The following is a 14357-nucleotide window of genomic DNA, read 5'->3' on the forward strand; positions in this document are numbered from 1 at the left end:
GCGACGTGGTGTGTGTGTGTGTACAGTGTGCAATGTGCAGTGTGTGTATGAAGTGTGTGTGAGCACAGCGTGCAATGTGCAGTGTATATGCACAGTGTGCAACCTGTGGTGTGCACCATGTGTATGTGCACGGTGTGCAAGGGGCAGTGTGCAATGTGCAGTGTGTGTGTGTGCACAGTGTGCAATGCGCAGAGTGGGCACAGTGTATGTGCATGCAGTGTGCAATGTCTGGTGTGTGCGCAACGTGCAGGGTGTGCAGTGTGTGTGCACAGTGTGCAATGTGTGGTGTGAGTGTGCTGCACGCAGTGTGTGTGCAGTGTGGTGTGTGCGTACAGTGTGGAATGTACAGTGTGTGTGTGCGAAGTGTGTGCGCACAGTGTGCAAACTGTGGTGTGCACTATGTGTGTGTGCACAGTGTGCAAGGTACAGTGTGCAATGCGCAGTGTGTGTGTGCGATGTGCACTATGTGTGCAGGGTGTGCCACATGCGGTGTGTGCAGTGTGTGTGCACAGTGTGCAACGTGTGGTTTGTGTGTGCACTGCACACAGTGTGTGTGCAACGTGTGGTTTGTTTGTGCACTGCACGCAGTGTGTGTGCAACGTGGTGTGTGTGTACAGTGTGCAATGTGCAGTGTGTGTGCATGTGAAGTGTGTGTGTGTGTGTAGTGCATGTGCAGTGAGTGTGCAGTGTGTGTGCACCGTGTGCCACCTGTGGTGTGCACCATGCATATGTGCACGGTGTGCAAGGGGCAGTGTGCAATGTGCAGTGTGTGCAACATGCGGTGTGTGTGCAGTGTGTGTGCACAGTGTGCAATGTATGGTGTGTGTGCACTGCACGCAGTGTGTGTGCAATGTGGTGTGTGTGTACAGTGTGCAATGTGCAGTGTGTGTGTATTTGAAGTGTGTGTGCAGTGTGCAATGTGCACTGTATGTGCAGTGAGTGCACAGTGTGTGTGCACAGTGTGCAACCTGTGGTGTGCACCATGCATATGTGCACGGTGTGCAAGGGGCAGTGCGCAATGTGCAGTGTGTGTGCAATGTGCCGTGGGTGTGCACGGTGTGCAACATGCGGTGTGTGCAATGTGTGTGCAGTGTGCAACATGTGGTGTGTGTGTGCACTACACACAGTGTGTGCGCAGCGTGGTGTGTGTGCACAGTGTACTCTGTGTGTGTGTGTGCACAGTGCAGCGTGCACTGCATGTGCAGTGAGTTCACAGTGTGTGTGCACAGTGTGCCACCTGTGGTGTGCACCATGTGTATGTGCACAGTGTGCAAGGGGCAGTGTGCAATGCGCAGTGTGTGTGCAACGTGCAGTACGTGCACATGCAGTGTGCAGTGTGTGTGCACATGCAGTGTACAATGTACAGTGTGTGTGCACGGTGTGCAATACGCAGCGTGTGCAATGTGCAGTGTGTGTGCACATGCAGTGTGCGATATGCAGTGTGCGATGTGCAGTGTGTGTGCACGTGCAGTGTGCAATGCGCAGCGTGTGCAATGTGCAGTGTGTGTGCACATGCAGTGTGCGATGTGCAACGTGTGCAGCGTGTGTGTGCACAGTGCACAACTGCAGTGTGTGTGTGCACCGTGCAGTGCCTGCGCAGTGCGGGGCAGGCAGGGGCCGCGAGCCACAGGCCTGGGCAGCTCTTGCACGGTGGGGACTGCGCTGTGCCCTGCACTGAGCACCCCAAACCCTGGGCAGGGCACCCCAGCCCCATGGACCCCTCACCCCACTGTGGCCCAGCAGCTCCTTTTGCTGACCAGTTTCTCCCAGTTCCCAAATGGGAGCGGGACACAAGACGAGCTGGAGTGCCTGCAGCGCTGGGCTGGGGACACCCAGGGACACTCTGGGAGAGGCTGTTGTCCCCCACAACGGCCGCATTCTGAGCCCGCTCCGCTCTCATCCTGGGGGCTTCGGCTTCGCCCTGGCCCCTCGGTGGGCCCGGTGCACCTGCAGCAGGGCCGGGGTTGGCACAGGGCCGCAGCGAGGTTTGGCGCAGGATGCGGTGCCACCAGAGCGATCCGCGGTGGCTACACCATGTTGGAGCCATGCAGAAGCACCGGGCCGAGGGGTCCTATCCTGCCGCATCGGCCGGTGCCCGGCGGGGGAGGTTTGGCAGCTCTTAAGCCATAAAATAGCTTTACACTTTATTAAATATATTAAATCTTGATAATTAAATAATTATGGAGTAAGGCGCAAAGCTGGTTCTGCTGAACATCCCGGTCCCATCTGAACGGCCCCGAACGCGGGGTGGTTTTGGGGTGGTGGTGAGCGGCGCGGGCTGGAGCTGGCGCTGGGGTGCACCGAAACACCCTGGCAAACACCAGAATGTCGGCAAAACCCAAAAGGGCTCGGCAAGGGGACTGTTTGCCGGGGAAGGATGAGGCCACCACTGCAGGAGCCGCCGCCTTGGCACCGGGGACGCTTCTCAGTGCTGGCGCATCCTGGGGAGCCCCGAGTGTCGGGGTGCGGGTCTGACCCGGGGGGGGACGCTGCTTTCCCAGCGGCATCCAAACCTCCTCCTGCGGCGAGGGGCACGCCGGGCACCTCAGACCTGCCGGGGAATTCCCGCCGCCGCCGAGCCCGCGGCGTCCCCGCTGCCAGCGTGCCGGGCAGGTTTGGGCAGCGCCCGCTGCCGCTGTGCCCGCCGTGGGGTGTGCGCCCGGGCTTGGGGGCTGCGGTGGGGGACGGCGCCGGCTCCGGTGCCCTCTCACCCCTCGGCTGTGCCGTCGGCCGGGGGCTCAGGGTGGGATACTGGCACCCGCCGGGCAGGCGAGACGCGCTGGCGTCGGATGACAGATCCAGGGGGTATTTTTATAACCGGGCTGCATGATTCCCCTCTTGCTTCTTTTTTTTTCTTCCTATTTTTTGCCCTCCTTGCAAATCAAAAAGGCACCAAGGAGGGGCGGGAAAGGCAGGAGCTGCGAGCAAAATCCCCTCCATGCCAGGGAGCCGTTTCGGTTTTGGCTTCACCACCATCCCCGGTGCAGCCGGTGAGCGGCTCCGGTGTGCGCCTGGTGCTCACTGCTCTGGCTTGGGCTTTTCCAGGGAGTTGTTGAGCTTTTTCAGCGTCTTTTTGATGCGCAGGGCGGTGAGGCGGGCAGAGGGGCTCTGGTACCAGCACTCCTTCATGATCTTCGCCAGCGCCGACAAAACCTGGGGGAGGCAGAAGAAGAGGGGCAAACGGAAGGGTTAGATGGGGAGCAGTGGTTTGGGGTGGGAGAGGGCGACCCCCCAGGACTCACCGAGTCGGAGAAGAGGCGGTTGGGGACCACGGGGGTCTGCTGGTCGATGCAAACCACCTTCTTCATGTCCTCGAAGCTGGGGTCGCTGGGGACGGCGTCGAAGAAGGGCGGCCGGTACTCCTCCACGATACCTGCGGGCGGGGGGCAGCGTGAGGGCCGTGGGGGAGGCGCAGGGTTCGCCCCCACCCTGTGCATCACGGGGTGCACGGTGCACCTGGACCCGGCCTTGGGGGGCACGCGGGGCATTGCCGGTGGGATTTGCCCAGTGCATTGGTGGGGATGCTGCGGCTCCAGCCCTGGCTGCACCGCAAGACCACACCGGGATGGCACAGGGTGGCTGCGGTGGCTCCAGCACCAGCTCCAGCGTTGGTCCAGCACCAGCCTACCGTGAGCACCAGCAGCAGCTCCAGCATCAACCACGGTTCCGGCACCGACAGCACCTCGCAGCCTTGCGGTGAACCCGCCAGCTGGCTCAGCTAATCTCCGCTTAGTGCCTCCATATGTCTGTGTGTCCACAGGGTTTAACCTCTCTGGGTGGGCCTAGGCACCCACCAGCACCCTGCACCCCGAGGGGTGGCCCATGAACCTCAGGGTCCCCCGCAGCTCCTGTCCCCAACACCCTGGGGCTGTGCATGGACCGCACAGCCCATCCCGGAGGCTCAGAGTGCCTGGAAGGGTTAAAACCAGCTGGCTGAAGGTCATCCCCTGCACATGGCTTTGGTAATTTGGAGTAAATGTTTAATCTGAAGGAGCCCCAGGCAGTAAATGAGATTATCCCGGCCAGACTGCGCCTCGGGGGGACCTCCTGCCTCATCCGCCAGCGCCCACCATTTAATTAATGCTTCTAATGGACTTTGCCGGTGGTGAGCGCTGCTGGCTGGGCAGCCCCGAGGAGGCTCCTCCACAGCGTGGGGGACCCTGTCCCTGTCCCCAACCGTCCCCCAGCCAAGCCGCACCGGCCGGAGGTCCCGACCATGGCCGGCTTCCAGGCAGCGCTCCACGCTGCTTGTTTTCTAATCAGCGCTGAACAAACAAAGCGCTGATTGAGTCTAATGGGCCCTTTAATCAGGGAGCCGGGTGCTGACACTAGATTACAGTGTTTATAATTTACAGCTAATCTTCTGGGCGAAGGGAAAGAAAAAAACCAACATGAAGAGGAGGGAAGGAGGGGGGGAGCGCGGAGCCGAGCGGGGAACACAGCGGCCAGCCGGGAGCTGCTCACCGTTCACCACCGTCCGCCGGGTGATCTCCCAGAGCACCAGCCCGTACGCCCAGATGTCCGTCTTCTTGTAGGACTCGAAGCAGTCGGTGCGGATCTGCTCGCTCAGCACCTCCGGGGCCATGTAGCGCTTGGTGCCCACCCGGGGGTTGTTGCCGATGTCCAGGTAGTCGCTGCCCTGGGAGTGCATGACGGCCAGCCCTGCAGGGATGCCGGCCCCGCTCAGTGCTGTGCTGGTGCTGCAGCCCCAGGATGCTGCATCCCCGGGCTACCACATCCCCAAGGTACCGCATACCTGGGGTACCACAGACCCAGTGTTGTGCATTCCTGGGGTTCTGCATCCCCGGGGTAGCATGTCCCTGGGGTACCTCATCCCCAGGGCACTGCATCCCTGGGGTACAACATCTCTGGGTACAACATCCCTGGGTATCACATCTCTGGGACACTGCATCCCTGGGACACTGCATCCCTGGGTACTACATCCCTGGGTACAACATCCCTGGGGTACAACATCCTCAGGGTACCACATCCCTGGGGTACAACATCCTCAGGATACCACATCCCTGGGTACCACATCCCTGGATACAACATCCCTGGGGTACAACATTCTCAGGGTACCACGTCCCTGGGTACCAAATCCTTGGATACAACATCCCTGGATACAACATCGCTGTGGTACAACATCCTCAGGGTACCACATCCCTGGGTACCACATCCCTGGATACAACATCCCCAGGGTACAACATCCTCAGGGTACCACATCCCTGGATACAACATCCCTGGGGTACAACACCCTCAGGGTACCACATCCCTGGATACAACATCCCTGGGGTACAACATTCTCAGGGTACCACATCCCTGGGTACCAAATCCTTGGATACAACATCCCTATGGTACAACATCCTCAGGGTACCACATCCCTGGATACAACATCCCCGGGGTACAACATCCTCAGGGTACCACATCCCTGGGTACCACATCCCTGGATACAACATCCCCAGGGTACAACATCCTCAGGGAACCACATCCCTGGGTACCACATCCCTGAGGTACCACATGCCCAAGGTTCTGCATCCCACCCACATCTCACCCAGGTCTGCGATGCAGCACTGCCGGTTGCTTTTCACCAAGATGTTCCTGCTCTTCAGGTCGCGGTGGGCGATGGCGGGCTTGCCCTGGGTGCCGAAGATCTCCACATGGAGGTGGACGAGGCCGCAGATGATGGAGGTGGCCAAACCCAGGCAGGTCTCCACGTCCAGGGCCGTCCTCTGCAGGTAGTCATAGAGCGAGCCGTTCTCATGGTAGTGGGTGATGAGCCAGAGCTGGGTGCTGGAGTTCCTTGACGTCATGTCAGAGGCGATGAAACCTGGATGAGGAGAAACATCAGGAGCTTGGAGCCGCCGCACAGCCACCCCCCGTCCCCCCGTTCCCCCACTCACCCAGGATGTTGTCGTGCCGGAGCAGGACGGTGTTGTAGATCTCCGTCTCACGGAACCACGACTGCTCGTCCCGGGAGGAGAAGATCTTCACGGCCACGCTCTCCCCGTGCCACACGCCTCGCCACACCTCGCCATAGCGTCCTTTGCCTGCGGTGGCCGTGGCACCGTGTCACGCAGCCCCTCCAGCCCCCTCCCCACACCCAGCGTGATGAACCAGCAATGGGGTGGTGCAGGGCCCATTGACCTTGGCCAACTGCCACCCATCCACCCACCCACTCGCTGCCTCCCCTGGCAGCAGGATGGGGAGAACTGAGGGTCTCTATGGGTTTTGGCTGAAACAGTTGGGTCCAGCCCCCTGTCCTGGGTCTGGCACCATCAGCTGCTGCAGGGAAGGGCTCTGGCATGTGCCCGAGCACCACGGGGGGTCGGGGCAGCCCCCCACTCTCCTTACCCACGCACTCCACCAGGGTGATTTGCCGGGCCACGGTTCTCTGGACGAGGAAGGGCAGCCCCGAGCCGCTGCCCGTCGTGCAGTCATCGTTCAGCAGGTCCTGCACAGCCAGGGTGACAACGGGGTCAGCCCGGCAGCCACCCCACACCCAGCTTGTCCCTGTCTCCCACACCTTGAGGGGATTCGGGGTCCTCCCCAGAGCTCACCCACCTCCAAAGTGCTGTCTCCCATCATGGATGTCTTCAGCATGAGGTCCATGTCTCCCAAGTCGCTTTTCTTGTGGCGGTGCTGGGCCACCTTCCAGCAGAAGAGCACCATGAGCGCCACGAGGATGAGGAGTGCGAGCAGCGGGACGAAGATCATCAGGAGGAGGTTGGGCAGGGAAGACACCTTTCCTAAGGCTTCTTCTCCTGGGGAGGAGGAAACAGTGGATGGGAGTATGAAGGATGTGCTTGGCCTTGGACCTGGGATGGTGGAGGTCTTGGTGACTGGGCTTGGACTGGGGAGGATGGAAGTCTTGCTATGTGGGCTTGGACTGGGGAGGACGGAGGTCTTGCTACTTGAGTTTAGACCTGGGGAGGTGGTTCTGCATTGGGGTCAAGCCCATGGATGGCAGCTCTGCAGGTACAGCCCAAGGAGGGACACACAAGGACATCTCACCCTGGTCCCACCTGGGCAAGGGTGACCCTGGAGGTGCTGAGTGAGGAGGGGGATGATCTGGAGACCCAACCACAACTCCAGCCGCGTGGGCAGCTCTGCCCCTCTCCTGCCCAGCTCCTCGAGGACCGTGCCCCGTACCTGGCAGGAAGATCTCCAGCTCGGCGTTGCACATGCTGGACTCGCAGCACCTCGTGCCGTACTGCTCCGTCACCGCCGCGCGGCAGTGCTCCAGGATGTTCTGGGAGAAGCAGCCCCGGTGCTGGGTGATGGTCCCCTCCTCCTTCCTCTTGCTGACGAAGCAGACGGTGCCGGTGCAGGTGGGCAGGCTGCAGTGCGGCACGTCGCAGGCGCACAGCAGCTCGTCTGCGGGCACCAGGAGGGACACGCTGTGCCACGGGGACACCCTGCTGCCTGCCTGGGGCACACTGGCGGCTTTGGGGACAGTGACATCTGTCCTAAAGACCCGTGAACCGAATTTTGAGAGCGGGCAGCCTGGGACCACTGTGATCCAGGCTGGGGAAGGTGGCTGTAGGTGCTCAACCCATCCTGAGACCTCATGGGAGTCACTTGCTCCTGGCTGGGACACAAGTGCCAGCCCTGAGGTTGGGGGTCACCTGTCCCTGCACCCCAAGGAAGGGACTGTGAAGGGAAAACGCATCCAGCGCCACCACCTGGGATTAACCGGGATGCACAGGGTGACATCCTGTGACGATACCGTGGCCTTAGAGCGGCCTTTCCGTGCTTAAAAGGGGCCTAAAGAAAGATGGGGACAGACTTTTGAGCAGGGTCTGTTGTGATAGGACAAGGGGTGATGGTTTTAAACTAAAGGAGGGAGATTCAGGCTGGATAAAAGGAAATTGTTGTCCCTGAGGGTGGTGAGAGCCTGGCCCAGGTTCCCAGAGAGGTGGTGGATGAACCATCCCTGGAGACATCCCAGGCCAGGCTGGACGGGGCTCTGAGCACCCTGAGCTGCTGAAGATGTCCCTGCTCATAGCATAAGGTGGCACTTGAAAGTGCCCTCAATCCAAACCCTTCTGTGATTCTGTGACCCTGCCCACGGGGTCCCAGGGGATGTGGGAGCCTCCTACTCCGGGGCTGCCTGTGGGAGCTGGGTCCCGGGATCCAGGATGGGGGCAAAATCCCCAAAACCTCAGCTGGTGCCTCCAGGAAGCTGCATTTTGGGAGCCGGATGCAGAACCAGGTCTTTCCTGGAGCTTCCACGGCCACCCGAAGGCGCTTCCCTGCACGGCGGTGCCGGAGCGACACAAGGAGCAGCCACGCTCCCAACGTCCCGATTTAGCTCTGCCCTTTCACGCAGAAAATATCCCTCCTGGAATCTGAGTTCAGTGCAAGGGCAGCCAGACGGACGGCGACGAGGGGACGGACGGACGGCAGCGAGGGGCCGGGTGGCTGTGGCCAGCCCTGTTGCGCCCCTGTCCCAAAGGCTGCCCCATGCCAGGGCCATGGGGTGGTGGCCTGGGGGCAGGACAGGGACCCGGTGGGGCCTTGTCCCCTCCCTGAGCTCTGCTGCTCCTCCCTGGCAGATCCCACACTGCTTCGGTCCTCCCTGCACAAGCACCAGCCTGGATCTGTCCCCAGGTCACTGTGGGACCACACGCATCTCGTCCCCGCTCCCACCATCAGCACCGTCACCCCCGGGAACAAACACATTTTCAAGCACGTGTGTGCAAGCATTTTCCCCATCTCCCCTCTCATGACGTCAAAGCACTTGATGAACCATAATTAATTAAGCTGAGATCGTCCCTTGGAGGCAGGTCACCGTCCCGGAGGAGAGAAGCCCTTCACAGGGTGCGACGGGGTCCCCAGGGCACCCCGTCTCCCTCGGTGCTGGCTTGAGGTGGGCAGGCGCGAGCCGCCCTCCGCAGTGGTTTATTTGGAGCAAAGCGATGACATTCCCGAAGAACCGAGGGTTTATTTTAGCCCCCCAACGCGTGGCAAAGAGCTGCATCGTTTGGGTACTCACCTGCGGCAAAGCCGAGGGACAGGGTCATCAGTGCCAGCACCACCCGGCTGCAGGCGCCGCACGGCATCGTCCTGCGGGGAGCAGGGGGTGAGAGGCAGCACCCCAAACCCATGCAGCCCCCAAATCCCCTGCAGCCCCCAAACCCATGCAGCCCCCTAATCCCCTGCAGCACCCAAACCCATGCAGCCCCCGAACCCCCTGCAGCCCCCAAAACCAGGCAGCCCCCAAACCCCCTGCAGCCCCCAAACCCATGCAGCCCCCTAATCCCCTGCAGCCCCCAAACCCATGCAGCCCCCAAGCCCCCTGCAGCACCCAAACCCATGCAGCCCCTGAACCCCCTGCAGCACCCAAACCCATGTAGCCCCCAAACCCCCTGCAGCCCCCAAAACCATGCAGCCCCCGAACCCCCTGCAGCCCCCAAACCCATGCAGCCCCCGAACCCCCTGCAGCACCCAAACCCATGCAACCCCCAACCCCCTGCAGCACCCAAACCCATGCAGCCCCCGAACCCCCTGCAGCCCCCAAACCCATGCAACTCCCAAACCCCCTGCAGCACCCAAACCCATGCAGCCCCTGAACCCCCTGCAGCACCCAAACCCATGCAGCCCCCAAACCCCCTGCAGCACCCAAACCCATGCAGCCCCCGAACCCCCAGCAGCCCCCAAACCCATGCAGCCCCCTAATCCCCTGCAGCCCCCAAACCCATGCAGCCCCCAAATCCCCTGCAGCACGCAAACCCATGCAGCCCCCTAATCCCCTGCAGCCCCCAAACCCGCTGCAGCCCCCAAACCCCCTGCAGCACCCAAACCCATGCAGCCTCCAAACCCCCTGCAGCCCCCAAACCTCCTGTAGCCCCCAAGCCCCCTGCAGCCCCCAAGCCCCCTATACTCCCCGAGGGGCTCATTACTGGGTCGGGCGCAGCCATGGGGGCTTTGGGAAGGAACCAGGGGGGCCATGGTGAACAAAGAGTGGTGGAGCTGGGAAAGGCTCTGGAGCACAAGTGTGGTGGGACAGCATCTCCCCAGGACCTGCTGAGCCCAGGGGACTTCCCCACCGTGGCGCTGGACACCACACAGCCCTGTGGTGCTCCGGAGCAACCCGGCACGGGGACATCGCCGTGTCCATGCTGCCCCAGCATCCTTCTTACATCGCAGAGATCCAGACTCTCATGTTTTACACCATTCCCGTGGCTCCCACGCTACAAAACTACGGCTGGTGACAGACCCCATGGGCTCAGCAGCCACGGCGAGCGCGGCGATGCCGCGGCACTGCCGGAGATCCCAGGTATGGCGAGACCCGCGCCACGGGATGGGCTGAATGCAGGGGGACTTTTGCATGGAGCTTATCAGTGACACAAGCAGGGGCACTACGGGCGGCCAAAAATTCCCCAGCTGGGCCTTTGGGGAAGTTTTGCTATTTTTTCTCTCTTTTTTTTTGTTTTTTTCCTTCTAAAAGGGGCATTTCTGCCAAACCAAACACGGCGGAGCCGGCGCTGCCCCCACCCCTCGCCGCGCCGGCATCGCTGCCCCTTTCACATGGCCGAGAGCTCGGCCGGCGGCGGCCGCGGCTCCGCAGCCCCTCCTGGGCTCATTCTTTGTGGTTCCCGACATAAACACGCCAAAGCCTCCGTTTCCTGCAATTGAAGGAGCCCTGCCCAGGGCCGCCGGGACAGGAATCAAGATTGTTTAGATTCTGGCCTTGATGGGGAAGCGAAGTCACGCAAACCCGGCCCTCGAGAGCACACGCGGACGTGGCCGACCCAGGCGGGCTCCAGCCGCCCACAGAATGGGCTTTTCCTCCCCAAAATAGCTCCCTTGGTTGTCGCCTGGAAACAGCGACAGGGTCCCGGGTTGGAGCGCGGTCTGGTCCTGAGCGCCCCGTGCCCGGAGCGATGCCCAGGCTGATCTCCAGCAGTTGGTCCCTTGTCTGGCCCAGGATCAGCTTTATGTTAGAAAATAAACTCCCCTGGTGCTGGGTGGCTGCTCCCTGAGCCTCCTGATGCTCCCGGCTTCTCCTTGCAACCCCGAGAGCTGCAAAATGCACCTTTTTAAAGGGGAACCGAGACTCCTGGATGGTGCGTTCCCTCCATGAACTCCGCAGCCCTTAGACAGCTGTGGGACATTTGCCACACACCACAAAGTGGTCAACACCTCACCCAAAACTTTGCTGTACAGGTAACAACATCACAGGGATTTCCAGCACCTGAACCCAGAGCCATCCTTGGCATCCCATGGGAGAAACATCCCAGGCGCTTCTGCAGTGGCTCGAACCAGCCCCTTGTCCCCATCCCTGTCCCCAACCTTCCGCCCTCCTGCTTGCACTGGAGCTCATGGGTTTGGAGCATCTTCCCCAGCCACATTGGGTGTTACATCCTTCCACCCTTGGGGGTTTGCAGCAGCTTCAGGAGAAGGAACAAAACCCCTATTAAAACCGCTGGGATGGGGTGCAGGAGCAAAACCCCAATTAAAGCCTCTGGGATGGGATGCAGGTGCTGGCAGAGGTGTCGGGGAGCGATGGGGTGCAATGCTGGCAGAAGTGTTGGGGAGCGATGGGGTGCAGCGCTGGCCAGCCCGGGGGTCTGGAGCAGCACCACGAGGGGGAATTTCCCCTTGATCCCGTGGAGAGAAAAGCAAAGGGGCTGTTGGGGGGAGATGGAGGTGGTGGCAGCCTGGGGGGGTGGGTGGCTGGGCATGGTCCTGGGGGACACGCGGGATGGCCAGAGGGTCCCTTACTCTTACCGGGGCAGCTCGGCAGCTTTGCAATCCTGGTGCTTCCTCCCTCCCCTGCAGTTTCTGCTGTTCCCGGGGGGTTTCGGCACAGGACATGCCTTGTGACTCATGTCCCCCGTGTCTCCTGTTTGTGGGGAGCCAGACACACTGGAGACCCTCATGCAGTGCTGGTGGGGGGACGCGGGGTGACACCGAGAGCACCGGCCGCGGGTGCCAAGGGCTGGATGGACCACGCTGGAGGTGGCAAGAGCTCTGCCGTGGACTCCCAAGGCGTCAGCCTGGTTTTGGGTAACGCATGGAGGTTTTCCACCCCACCCCATAGCTGCGGTTTGGTCACAGACGCAGCAGAGCCGTTTGCATCCTCTGGACCCCCTGGTGCAGCCGGCACAGACACAACACCCGGGTCAGGGACCCACAGGGGTGTTCTGTGCCGCATCGGCCCCTCTCGCACTGATCGGCATCGCTGTGCCGTACACGAGAGGCGCAGAGCGAGCAGCAAACACGGCTCGTGCTCATCTCCTCGTGGGGACGATGTCGCACACGGGTCCTCGTGCAGAGCGGGGACGAGGGGACGTTCCTGCCCTGGCCGTGCGGCAGGGTTCGAATGCCAGCGGTGGGGCAGAGCTCGCGCCAGCTTAAAGCGTCACTTTAAGCACTTTTCTCTGAAAACGTGGCCTCTTTACCAGCTGTTTGTCTCATCCTCGCCCACCCCTCCTGCGATGGAGCCAGGGGTTGGCTTTGCAGCAGGGGGGTGTCGAGGCGGCGTGTCCTGCGGCATCGCTGCCCTCGGTCCCCGTCACCCTCGCTCCAGCCCCCGGCTGACGGAGCTGTCAGCTTTCCTCCTGCCTACCAAAATATACCCAAATTCCCCATTTCCCAAGTCAGCTCCAGGCTTTCAGTAGCAGCCATGTATTATTTCAGCTCTTTAGCGAGGAACTCGGGACTGATCCTGCTACTACCACGCTGGTATAAATTCAGAGTTATGCTCCCGGCTCTGCCAGAACCCCAATTCCAGCCTCTCCTACACTGACGTCAACCCCAGCGTTCCACCAAATGCAAAGGAAATGGGGCCAAATTCTGATTTTGGCTGCTCTGGGGTGAATCAGGAGGGCAGCGCTGAGCTCGGTGCAGCCCCAGACCCCGCGAGCGCGTGGCGCATCCCCACTCACCTACAGCATCCGCGTCCCGCGGGCGCCCGCGGCTCTGCCGGCCCCGGCGAGGCTCTCCCGGCCGCGGCGCCGAGCTCGCAGGCAGCTCCGCTCCGCTCCGTGCGCCCCGGCTTGGGGGAGCTTCATGGGTCTGCTCCCCTCCCGCCGCCCGTCCCGGCACCGCGGGGGCTCCCGCGGCCGCAGCGTCGCCCGTCCCGGCAGGGCGGTGTGTCCGTCCCCGTCGCGCGGCCCCGGGGGCTCGGCGGCCCTGTTGTCCGAATGCAGCTGCTTGGCAAACGCTCTGTGGTCTGGATGTGGGAGAAGTCAAAAAAATGTTTCTTATTACTGCCTCTTCCTGCCTGGCTTCTCTCCACCACTCCCAGCTAATAAAGCATTTCCTATTGCTGAGCACACATCCACGGCCGGCCGCCCTTCCTCCCGCGCACCGGCCCCAGCTCCATCCTGGTTGCTCCCCTGGCCTGTTCCTCCCACTCCGGCCTTCACCGGGCTCTTTCCCACCCGGTTTCACAGAATCACAGATGGTTTGAGTTGAAGGGACCTTCAAATGTCACCTTATGCCATGAACGGTGACATCTTCAGCAGCTCAGGGTGCTCAGAGCCCCGTCCAGCCTGGCCTGGGATGTCTCCAGGGATGGTTCAGCCACCACCTCTCTGGCCAACCTGGGCCAGGCTCTCACCACCCTCAGGACAACAATTGCCTTTTATCCAGCCTGAATCTCCCTCCTTTAGTTTAAAACCATCACCCCTTGTCCTATCACAACAGGCCCTGCTCAGAAGTCTGTCCCCATCTTTCTTCAGGCCCCTTTTAAGCATGGAAAGGCCGCACTAAGGTCTCCCCGGAGCTTCTCTTCCCCAGCTGAACACCCCAGCTCTCTCAGCCGTTCCTCCCAGCAGAGCTGCTCCAGCCTCGCATCATTTCTGCGGCTCCTCTGGCCCCTCTCCAGCAGGTCCAGGTCTGTGCTGTGCTCAGGACCCCAGCGCTGGACGTGGTGCCCGGGGGGTCTCACAGAGCGGAGCAGAGGGGACAACCCCCTCCCTCCACCTGCTGCCCACGGGGCTGGGGATGCAGCCCAGGGTACGGTTGATCTGGGCTTTTACACACACACAATGTGCAAGCACACGTTGCCTGCTCATGGCCAACTTCTCATCTACCTAAGCCAAGCACTTCATGGTAGGACATCCATGGTGTCTCCTTCCCTTAGCATCTAAAGGCCTTTGGCCGAAACGCAGCTGGTTGCTTTGATGGTGCTGTGGGTGGGAATGGTCCAGAGAGATGCTGTGGCAAGGACCTTGATGTGCTTGGCCACCCCTCCCGCTCTGGCATCCAGCCTTCATCGCCATGGGAGCACCACAGCAGAGCCAAAAGCTCCTTGGGTATTTGGTGCTGGCCACCACGTTCGGGGTGCTGTGTTGGAGGGCAGGGGAGTTTTTCTCCCCTGGGGTGTAATGCTGCATGGGGGATGT

At 61.4% G+C, this 14357-nt stretch overlaps 1 protein-coding gene across 2 annotated transcripts; it reads right to left on the minus strand.

Moving 5' to 3' along the window:
* Positions 1-2131: 2131 nt before the first annotated feature.
* On the minus strand, positions 2132-13034 carry ACVRL1 (activin A receptor like type 1). 2 transcript variants are annotated; one of them, XM_065858854.2, is made up of 10 exons: positions 12894-13034; positions 8996-9066; positions 7150-7374; positions 6562-6761; positions 6352-6451; positions 5901-6047; positions 5552-5827; positions 4465-4662; positions 3243-3373; positions 2132-3153 (listed from the first exon to the last, which is right to left on the minus strand). In XM_065858854.2, the coding sequence occupies exons 2-10, from the start codon at positions 9060-9062 to the stop codon at positions 3019-3021; spliced, it is 1479 nt and encodes a 492-aa protein (XP_065714926.1). In that variant the 5' UTR covers positions 9063-9066; positions 12894-13034; the 3' UTR covers positions 2132-3018. The 2 variants fall into 2 exon arrangements, with proteins under 2 accessions (XP_065714926.1, XP_071656195.1); XM_071800094.1 differs by lacking the exon at positions 7150-7374.
* Between the last annotated feature and the right edge of the window lie 1323 nt (positions 13035-14357).

Source organism: Patagioenas fasciata, chromosome 28 (genome assembly GCF_037038585.1).
Source record: "Patagioenas fasciata isolate bPatFas1 chromosome 28, bPatFas1.hap1, whole genome shotgun sequence".
Taxonomy (NCBI): Eukaryota; Metazoa; Chordata; class Aves; order Columbiformes; family Columbidae; genus Patagioenas; species Patagioenas fasciata.

Bases quoted from the DNA above. Each gene is read 5' to 3' on its own strand.
- ACVRL1 (XM_065858854.2), bottom strand. From the start codon at position 9,062: ATGCCGTGCGGCGCCTGCAGCCGGGTGGTGCTGGCACTGATGACCCTG. The intron at 6,762-7,149 runs GTACGGGGCACG...CCTCCTCCCCAG, and splicing joins GCTGGAGATCTTCCTGCCAG to GAGAAGAAGCCTTAGGAAAG. The intron at 3,154-3,242 runs GTGAGTCCTGGG...TGCCTCCCCCAG, and splicing joins ACCGCCTCTTCTCCGACTCG to GTTTTGTCGGCGCTGGCGAA.